The sequence below is a fragment of the Erpetoichthys calabaricus genome, chromosome 6 (assembly GCF_900747795.2).
Source record: "Erpetoichthys calabaricus chromosome 6, fErpCal1.3, whole genome shotgun sequence".
Taxonomy (NCBI): Eukaryota; Metazoa; Chordata; class Cladistia; order Polypteriformes; family Polypteridae; genus Erpetoichthys; species Erpetoichthys calabaricus.
The window spans coordinates 140,336,676-140,347,895 of NC_041399.2; the positions used below are offsets into that span (position 1 = coordinate 140,336,676).

General features: G+C 39.5%; 1 protein-coding gene across 6 annotated transcripts in view; it reads right to left on the minus strand.

Annotated features, from left to right (window-relative positions):
• Positions 1-9,479: 9,479 nt before the first annotated feature.
• The window catches only part of LOC114653568 (uncharacterized), an 89,658-nt gene continuing 87,917 nt past the window's right edge, over positions 9,480-11,220 (minus strand). For 5 of the 6 annotated variants that reach the window (XR_007935300.1, XR_003716536.2, XR_007935301.1 and 2 more), the window contains one exon: positions 9,481-10,745. Coding sequence is in view for 1 of the 6 variants with exons in the window: in XM_051929081.1 (XP_051785041.1) it covers positions 10,498-10,745 (248 nt within the window). In the remaining 5 variants the exon portion in view is untranslated. Of the gene's footprint in view, positions 10,746-11,220 lie in introns of all 6 variants that reach the window. The other variant, XR_003716535.2, reaches the window with a different exon arrangement.

Consider the following 11,220-nt stretch of genomic DNA (forward strand, 5'->3'; position numbering starts at 1 on the left):
GAATGTAATAACACAGATAACCTATAAATGGCAAAAACAAACAGAAAGCACAGCTTAAAAAATAGCAGAGTTAATGCAAATACAGTATATCCTTGAAGCTCCACAAGTACAGTACTACCAAAAACAGATAATGGCCTAGGGTAACATGACAAATAAATCTGTTCACCCACTTATTTCCTGAACTCCCTTTATTCATTACTGATTTATGTGAAACTATGGCGTATTATAGAAGCATCTGTTGTCCCCTCACTCGCACACAAATACTGGTGTATACTGATATCACCATTTAATCTATCGTCGGGATATGGAAGAAATCCAAAACAATAGGAGCAAACCCAAGTTAAGATTGGAACGATATGCATATTCCACACAAAAACTGCCTGGATTAGGAATATAACACATGCCCCTGGAGCTGTGAGACTGTATTGCAATGGTGTATCCCTAGTGAGCAATGAAAGCATAATGAAATTAATTTTCAAGTTCACTTGCAATATGACATTTGCTTTTCACAATGAATTAAACAGGCTTTTTTTTTGGTTTGAAAGGCACCTAGGTTTGTTATTTTGCTCTGGAATTAACTAGATTGTTATTTCAGGTGGGAGCTTGAGCATACATGGAAAGTCATTAATGTAAATTATTAATAATTGCTCAGCAGAGTTAAATCTTTTTTTACAGTTGCAGTTTTTGCATATGAAAAAGAGTATAAAATCTTACACACACACATAGGAAGCAGCTAAAGGGCTTAAAAGAAGGTAATTCCCAGTTAGACCAGGGGGTGGCAGAGTGCACTAATCCTCTCTCTTATCCCCACAGACCAAATGTGGGAAATTCCACCTGGTTCCCATGACGTCACTTCTGGTTCTGCCCCAGAAGACATCACTTCCAGTACCACCTCAGAAGATCTCCCTTCTGGTTCCTCCTGATTGACATCACTTCCTCCTTCTGACTTTAAAACCACTTTGCCTGTATTACTGTTTCAGTTCAGTATTGGACTCTTTGTCTGTAAAGACTATTTCCTCAAATGTTGCATTTGTAGCCAACTTCCAAGTATATGGGAGGCTGCCCCAAATCTTTTTTGTTGTGTGAAGGCTTATTTATTGTTTATTTACCAATATATATATATATATATATATATTGTGGTTGGGCGGTGGAAGAACAGACTGGAAACAGTCGGAATGTTGGGACACCAACCGGGTCATCCCATTTAATCGTCGTGAGACAAACAGACAAAATAAACAAAAGTAACGAAAATAGCACTTCAGCGCTGTCCCATACAGGGACTTCCTTCACAAGAATCAGTCCTTTCAAAAAGTCACAGGCTCTGGCGTGTAGCCGCCTTTCTCTTTGCCGGTGCTTCCTTTATATCGGTATTTCTGGAAGGGGTGGGGTTAAGTGCCCTTGCTGGGCGGCTTCTTGGAGCTGTGGGGGAAGAGGAAGAACTGGACAAGGTCAGCGGTAGCCCCCCCTCTCATCTCGGCGGGCTATTGTGTACCTTTCTCTGGCCCTAAGAGGAGTCCTCCGACGCCCATGCGTGACAATATATATATATATATATATATATATATATATATATATATATATATATATATATATATAAAGAGGAAAGAAGACCGCACAGTCTCGACAGTGTCCAATATACATAGTGATCAAACTCCACAAGTATCTCACAGGTCCACAATGCAAATGCTGAGAGGCCTGGCAAATTATCATTTACAATTCTGTAAATATAACATAAATAAGAATCAATTTAAAACATTCTGGATCCAATGTACTCAGTAGACATCACTTTAACAGGCCAAGTGCATTGTGGGTGATCACCCAGGTTTCAATAAAGATGTCTGACTCAATAATCTCTTATGACATGCACTAAATTACATTTATCAGTGAACTGTATTAAATCTGTGGTAAAATTTTAGCTTTATCCTATGCATATTGATAGGTTCAGACTCTTGAGTTTTCTAAAAAGTACTGTGGCGGACAGCTGGGGCCCTTGCCTGGCCAGGACGCCTCTTCTTTATATGGTCCAGGGGAACAAGCAAGGACCGAACAGTACCTCCCCCGGGACGCTAGATGGCAGCCACCCTGGGGGGCAGTATTGCCTCGGATTCCCACAAGACTCCATGGGAGATGGACTTCTCTACAACCCTGTTGGGATCCGGGGGTGCCGCCTGGGCGCGCTGCAGTTGTTCCTGAGTCTGTGTGGGCGGCTCTTCCACCACATCTGGAAGTGCAGCCTGGAGCACTTCCGGCTGGGCTATAAAAGGAGCCAGCAGCCACCACTCCAGGAGCCAGAGTTGGGTGGAGGGAGACAAAGCTTGAGAGGAGTGGAGGAGATAGAGAGAAGAAAAAGTATTGTGTGTGTGCTTAGTGCTTGTTGGGACTGTGTGGTGCCAGTGGGAAACGGGGAAGGTGTTACCCACAGGTGAAGAAAAATAAAAATGAAAACTTATATTTTTATTAGTGTGCCTCCCGTGTCTGTCTGTGTCGGGTCAAGCGCTGGTATAGCGCCATCTATTGTCGCAGTACTTTAAATAAACAATGTCACAAAACCATCCAACTGCAGCTTTCAAAATTGCACCGTATCTATCACCAGGTGGATTGTAGATATTTAACTAAGTAGTCTGCAGCAGAGAGTGTAACAAAGGTGCATTTTTGTGTTATTGTTGACTGAACTATACTCATTTACTGTTGGCTGACTGAAAAAAATCTTCTTGGTGGTGGGAATCAATTTAACTGTCAATTTTTTCTGTCATTTTTGTCTACACTGTCTTAAAATGCTCATTGCAATCCTCTTGTTACAGGGAAATCATCAATGTTATTTGAACTCACTGCATTTGGGTCAAATTATTATATTAGTCCACATAGTTTGCATACAGAAATATTTATATGCTGTCCATCACAGCATTAATACTGCCACTGCTACAAAGGAAAGGGAATCAGCCATCTATTCTTCTTATCTAAATATATTATTTTTTTCACTGACTGAAAAATATTCCAAACTCACTTATTTCAGTTAGGTCAGGAGCAGCTGAAGCCTAAACAGAAACATAGGGGACAACTTCCTACACACACATGCAACCACATACACTCATGTGGGGCAGATTTTGTGATGCCAGTCAGTGTAATCTGCAAATCTTTTGGTAGTGAGGAGAAACTGGAATATCTGGAGAAAACACACTGACAAATGTAGATCCAGTTCACACACTGCTAGGACCCTGGGGCATTAAACATTTCATCAGTTCAAATTCAAGCTTACAAACAAAGTAGCCAGTTTATTGGGTACGCCTATCTAGATAGATAGATAGATAGATAGATAGATAGATAGATAGATAGATAGATAGATAGATAGATAGATAGATAGATAGATAGATAGATAGATAGATAGATAGATAGATACTTAGTACCGTGCCGTGCCACCTTTGGCCTCCAGAAAGCATGAATTAGTCTGGGCATGGATTCTGCAAAATACTGGATGTGTTGTTTGTGAATGCTGCAGAAATATGAAAATTATTTCATTGTGTAGTTGCTGCAGGCTGTACAGTCTTGCATGAAAAAGCACTTTCTACCTAATTCTAAAGATTTTATGATGGAGTGAGTGGACCACAAAAGTAATGAAAACATACTGTCATGCCATTGGGTGACAAAATCTGCCCTGTTACATGGTGCATTATCATGCTAGAAATATCCATCCAAGTGTCTATAAACTGTAACTATAAATGGAGAATAACGTGATCGACAAAGAATTCAGATGCAATGCCACTCAAGTGTTTTGCAGTGGGAATTAGTGGCCATAATATTTGCCAGGAACTTCTCCATACCATCACACTGTCACCACTATTGTTGACACCAAAGATGATCACTCCATGGACTCATGTTGCTTGCTCCAAATTCTCATCTTTCCAACAGCATGATGCAAAGTTGACCTGGATTTGCCCAACCACAGCAACATGTTTGAACTCCTCGACTCTTCCAGTTTTGATGCTTTTGTGTTCACTGGAAATATACTTCCCTGTTTTTTCACTGACAACATTGGCACCTGCCATGGTATTCAGCTGTACTAACCCATTCAAGACAAGCTCCAATAAGTGTTGCGTTCTGAGATGACATCTTGCAAACCAACATTGAATTCAGAAGTGATTTGCCTGGTTGTGGCTCATCAGTTTGTATGTATGATTCTCAACATTGTCCCTTTATCCCTCTGATCCACAAGCTATTTTCGTTCACAGAATGACCCGTCACTGGTAGTTTTTTACTTCCACCCTTTAAAAGAATAAAAGAACTGACACATATCATGCCAGCTGTTACTGCATGTTCAAAGGAATTGAAATTATTAATTTCACCCAAGCCTATGCTCATTTGAAAACTAACTGACAATTCTATCATGTAACATAATGTGTTGAAATGTAAAATTTGTGCACTGGTACTTTAGTGTATATTATATGGATTTTACATTATAATGCATTTATATGGATTTTACATTATAATGCATTTTTCCATGTTATTTTATGTTTCCGTTGCTCAATACCCAAGAATGACAAAGCGAAAAAAGGAATTCAAAAAGTCTGAAAATGTATTAAAAAAACCTGAAACATCATATTGTCACAAGTATTTAACCTCATTAGTGTTATTTTTTTCTCACAAAAAATGTAAAAAGCGTTGCATTTTTGGCTTGAAAGATAACATTTTTATTAAATCTCGTATTTCTACTGTAAAGCGTGCAAAACATTAAAAGTACAAAGTCAGAAGTATAGAAAGTATAATAATGATACAAATAATTATAATAATGGATAATGATAATAATGATATGCACAGCACACTGCATAAAGCGTCATTTTCAGATTGACCAGAATCACTTTTAGTTTCAATTTCACTGCCTGAAGACACATTACCTCATCATCACTGATAGTGAGTGGCATTTCGTACATGATACCATTATGAGACTAGGAGAAGAGACATCTACACCATTGCCTGGATAACACTTGGGCCTGATGCTTACGCAAGGCATGCCTATACTGTTGCCCGAGTAATGCTTGGCACTAATGCTGTTGGCACATTTACAGCCCGAGTAATCCTCAGGTTTTACATGAGGTGCGTCTGTATCACTGGCCAACAGACACTTGGGACTAACACATTTAGCACTGTTTTTGCAGCCTGAGTGACTCTTGGGTCTAATGCTAAGGAGGTTAAACCCTCTATGTAGGACTCAGCTGAAGCACCTTTGGTAGCGCATGAAGTCTTCCTAAGCATGACATGATAAGTTTCACACACCTGGATTTGGGGATTATCTGCTATTTTTGTTGCAGATCCTCTAGAGCTTTATCAAGTTGAATGGAGATTGACGGTGGACGGCTACTATCAGGTCTCTTCAGAGATGTTTGCTGGGGTTCAAATCTGGGATCTGGTTGGGACACTCAAGGACATTCATAGAATTGTCTCTAAGTCACTTCTGCATTGACTTTGCTTTGTGCTTAGGGTCATTGTCTTGTTGAAAGGTGGAATTTCAGTGAAGTCTGAGGTGCAGAGTGCTCCGGAGCAGGTTTTCATTAAGCTGCCTTTTTACTTTGTGCTGTTCAGCTTACCTTATCTAGTTTCCTAGTCCCTGCTACTAAAAAATAAATCTACAGCATGATGTTGCCACCACTATGCTTCAGGTTTAGAATAATATTGCGCAGGCGATGAGCAGTTACCTGATTTTCTCCACACATGATACTTACAACTGAGGCCAAACAGTTCCAGATTGATTTCATCAGACCAAGAGACTCTTGCTTTTCTCAGCCTGAGAGTCCTTTTTTATAAGCTTATGTTTGGCCACTCTGCCATAAAATCCATTGGTGTAGTACTGCAGTGCAGTGATAGCTGTTCATCTGGAAATTTCTCAGATCTCCATAGGGTTCTTCATCACCAACCCCCTTCTCAGCCAATAGCCTATTTTAGCAAATGGGCCAAATCTAGAAAGTTTTGTGGTTGTTCCAGACTTCATCCATTCAACAATTATCATGACCACTGCACTCTTGGGAAAATTCTGCAGATGTTATGTAGCATTCCCCAAATCTGTGGCTTGTCACAATCCAGTTTCTAAGTTCTGCAGACAACATGGCTTGGTTTTCGCTCTAATGCGCACTGTCAACTATGGGACTTTATATATATATTGTGACTTCTGTCGCTGCCTCTTCGTCTCTTCTGGTAGTGGCAGCTATACAGTTGCATGCTGACACTCTTAACTTGCCCACATTACCATGTAATGTGTTAGTCACAAAATGATTAGAACATTTAAAGCTGAGCACTGACCTACCCTCTTGGCTTCTCATTCTACCTATTCTAAGACTACATTCGAGTTTGATCCACCCAATGTTTCTCTGCAACTGAACCTGCCCGAAGAATGAGTTCTTATAAAGTGAAGGCAGGGCTGGAGCAGCTAGGAAGTTGCCGCTTTAGCTGATTGTTTGAATAAAATCTTCTTTATTATTCTTCTATATTTATAATGCTGTTCTTGCTGGTCCCAGAATAAAGTTCTCTTTGCCCAGTACTCAATTGCCTGTCTTTTGTGCAACTCAGAAACCCAAGCACGACAATATACTATATATAGATTGCTGTATGCATTTTCTAATCACATCCAATCAAAAAGTGGACTCCAAACAAGGTGTAGGAACATCTCAATGTTGACCAATAGAATGTGATGCCCCTGAGCCAGATTTCAAGAGTCATAGAATATGGTCTGAATACTTGTGTCAATGTGATATTTCAGTTTTTAATTCCTAATAAATTTGCTAAATTGTCTAAAATCCTGTTTTCAGTTTGTCATTCTGATATATTGAGTGTTGATTGATGAAGAAAAAATGAATGTAAATGATTTTAGTATAAGGATACATCATAACAAAAAATGGAGAAAAAAAGTGAAGGGGTCTGAATACTTTCTGAATGCACTGAATATTTTCTCAGGATACGCCAGGTAAAAGGTTCCACTAGGCTTCCGTATTACTCCTGTATCCTGGAGCCATCTATATTACTTCACAGGAAAGGTGTCCATTGCAACCACCTTACTGACTGTTCTCCTAAACAATCAATACAGTGAAGATATCTTACTGTGAAACCATGTGGCTTCTGTTGGTCAAAAGGTGTTGCCACCTACTACATTTCCTCTTTAACATTCCTATAAAACTGATTCCATGCCTCTAATACATCCATGTCCCCCTGCATATCTATCTACTATATAACAAAACATCTAGGTCTGTGTGTACAGTCCCTCAGAGCAATCACATTTATCAGTTTGGCTATGGTAATGTGACAAAAGAGGAAGCATGAAACACGCAAGGTGGAATAAAGGTGTCTATTCTAGGGATTTTGAATTATACTAGACCAGAGCCATCACTGGCCTGAACTTCTCTGAAAATCTATACAAAAACACCTGCAGCATTTCACTGTACTTTCTTGCTATTAATAGATCGAAAGAGATGACAATTTCCCTTCAACATGCTAATTCCAGTATGTATTTTTTTAGGGCGAGAGGACCCTGCACTGACTTGCTCGTTCTCTATACCACCCCAAACAAGCCAAATACCCATTCCTGCATTACCTGCCTTCACTGGGCACACCACTAAACCATAAGTCATGAAGCACCAGTGCCAACAATAATATTAATAATTGTGTGTTGATGGAATTATTTAAATAACTAATATTCATTTCATACATTTGATGGTAGAAAAATAACACTGCATTAAAATAATAGCAGCAAGTCAACTAAACTTTGAAAACCTAAAACCATAGAGTTTCATCTCATCAAGAATGGAAAAGGATGCCTTGCAAGAGATGGTTGAGTTTTTTAAATAAGGCAATAGCACCACCCTGTGGCAGTCTACTTTTAGTGAAGTTACTCATGTGAAATAGAATTATAAGAATGTAGTAACTTAAACAAATTTACCCAAATATGTGATCAACGACAATATCAAGATCACATTCTTAGTAGTATTTTTGAAAATAACAACTGGTATATCTCTGATTTATTGACTCTGTCATTATAAAAAGTCATTTTTAATTACATAAGGCATTCTTATCTCTAAAGCAGTGTTTCTCAACCTTTTTGAACTTGCGGTACCCTTGAAATAATATTCATGTTCTAGGGAACTCCTACATAATAATTATATCATTATTAGTATTTGTTTTATTTATGAATTTAAAGATCATAAGGAAAAGATTCATAACATAATATAACAATAATAAGTGCTATACTTAATGGTCTATTTGCAATTTTCTTATAAACAAATGTATGTGCCAAAGAAATGTTATTCTTGAAACATATATGATTAATGAAATTTACTTTTCTAGTGTGAAACCTGTGCCACATTTTCATGGTTAGAAATTTCTATAAAATAAAAAAAATGAAAAGAAGATGATAAATAAAACATAGACTAATAAAACTAAACCAAGCCATGTTTTTAAAGTGCACTAGCTGTTTGAACAAAATGTACTCGAACAGAAATTCAATATACTGTACTCAAACACTTGTTCGAACAATGAAAGTTAAAGACAGTGTGTGCATGACGTGATGTGCATCTAACTGCGTCTGACTTGGTCAACATAACCCCAAAGTGACAAGTTAGGGTGCTGGTGTAAATTGGGCTACTGTTGGCCGAAGAAGAAGAAGAGGGGGGAGACGTGTCCGGAGGCAGGAGGAGAGGAGGAAAGTAAAGAGAGTGGAACTGAGGGTAGGAACTTTGAATGTTGGCAGTATGACTGATAAGGGAAGACAGTTAGCAGATATGATGGAGAGAAGGAAGGTTGATATATTTGTTTGTGCAAGAGACTAAATGGAAGGGGAGTAGGGCCAGGTGGATCGGAGGTGGATTCAAATTGTTCTACCATGGTTTGGATAGGAGGAGAAATGGGGTAGGAGTTATTCTGAAGGAGCAGTATGTCAAGAGTGTTTTGGAGGTGAAAAGAGTGTCAGGCAGAGTAATGATTATGAAGCTGGAAATTGGAGGTGTGATGATAAATGTTGTTAGTGCATATGCACCACAAGTTGGGTGTGCAATGGGTGAGAAAGAAGATTTTTGGAGTGAGTTGGATGAAGTGATGAACAGTGTACCCAAGGGACAGAAAGTGGTGATTGGAGCGGATTTCAATGGGCATGTTGGTGAAGGGAACAGTGGAGACGAGGAGGTGATGGGTAGGTATGGTGTCAAGCAGAGGAATGAAGAAGGTCAGAGGATAGTGGATTTTGCCAAAAGGATGGACATGGCTGTGGTGAATACGTATTTTAAGAAGAGGGAGGAATATAGGGTTACATACAAGAGTGGAGAAAGATGCACACAGGTAGATTACATCCTATGCAGAAGAGCTGATCTGAAGGAGATTGAAGACTGCAAAGTGGTGACAGGGGAAAGTGTAGTTAAGCAGCAAAGGATGGTGGTCTGTAGGATGACGTTGGAGATTGTGGACGAAAAAGGCACACTGAAAAGCAGACAGATAATATTTTCTCAATTCACTTTATTTATTCATTCGGAGTCGCAGTAAGTAGAGATTCAAAAGAGTATAACTTATTGCCGCAAAGCTCAATTGAACCCTGATCAAAAGCCAGGAGGGGTTTTTTATACTTCAGCATCTCATGATTAATAAGACAGAAAGAACATCCTTATCAAAACAGTAAAGTTAAACAATATGTCTGTTGAGCTAAGCATTATCTGTGTTTTGGAAGCTGAGCACAGGAGAGATGCCTTTGCATAAACTACATGTATTTTCTGCAGCCTTGTGACCTTGTCCCTGAAACATTCACTCTGAGAAAGGGAAAACAAGAAACAGCTTACATTTTATTCATGTGGACACTATTTCTCCTGAACCCTGGAATAACATATTTTTGTTAGTTCATAAGCCAAAGCGTCTCTCACTGACAAGTTGGAAAAATAGTTATAAAAATTCTAATTTACTAAACACACAAAATACATGGTGCTGAGGAGAACATTCTTCTTCTACATTCCCCCCTTTTTGAACCAACAAAAATATAGGTGACACAGGAGTAACGCAGGAGAATGAGAGGTGTTAGTAACAGGATTGTCAATCTTAATTTGAAATCTCCCTAAAGGGTCTGTTCCAGATACATATGCCCCTAATATATAGGTTCCTGAGTCATGTAATGAGGGGTTCTTCAAAGTGAAAATCAAGGGGTTACAATGGTTGTCAACACATTCATGAGAAGCATGTTCTTTTATGATAGAAAATCGATTTTTCGAACTGTATTTTTGGGCCTCAAAAGGTTGAGAACCCAAGTCCTCAGTTCCAGTGTTAGCAAAAACCCATTGCCAGGTGTCGCAGTTACTTCCCTAATAATACTTCGAAACAGTCATACACACGTATTTGTCAGACCAGGTCCACTGTTCTTGTCGACCAGTCCCACAGTTGATAATAGAACAGAAATCAACCTGCACTGATGTGGTGATTCCTAACGGGAAAGTCAAGGTGACCAGGGCAGTAGACAAGGGAAAAGAAAGCATAGTAGCACAGCAATCAAGGGTGCCATCTCTTGCAATGTGAGGAGTGAATCCAGGCGGGCAATCCTTCCATTTTCACTGCATGTGGTGTGGACAGAAGAACTTGGAACGGTCCTCTCCACCTCGGCTGATGCCAATGTTTCCTCCGAGTGTCATGGACGAGGATCCAAGTGCCTAAGGGAATCGGCGTGTCTTTAGATGGAAGACTAGTCCTCCAGGCCTGGTTAACCTGCTCGTGGACATCTTTCAGAGAAGCTCGGAGACCTGTAAGACAAGAGAGAAGATCATTGTCCACAGTATGCACGTTAACATTTCCCATAACCATGCCCACAGGCATGGGTCGTCCGGTCAGAATTTCAAACGGCGACAGTCCTAATTGCCGGTGTGTTCTTGCCCTCAATCTCATTAAGGCCAGAGGCAAAGCGTCCGGCCAGGATAAATTTGTCTGCTCACAGATTTTTGCTAATTTAGATTTTAGGGTGCCATTATCAGTTTGCAATTTCTGTGGTATGCCCCACCTAGGAATAATTTCTTTGATTAAAGCTTTGGCTACAGTTTTAGCATCAGCGTATTTAGAAGGAAAAAAATTCTACCTATTGGGAGAACACATCAACAATTACTAGACAATAACGGTAAGCTTTAGACGGAGTTAGTTCAATTAAATCCATTTGGAGGTGTTCAAACGGACCCATTGGATTAGGTGTAACAGCGGGACTTACCTGGGTGCCCTTTCCTACAT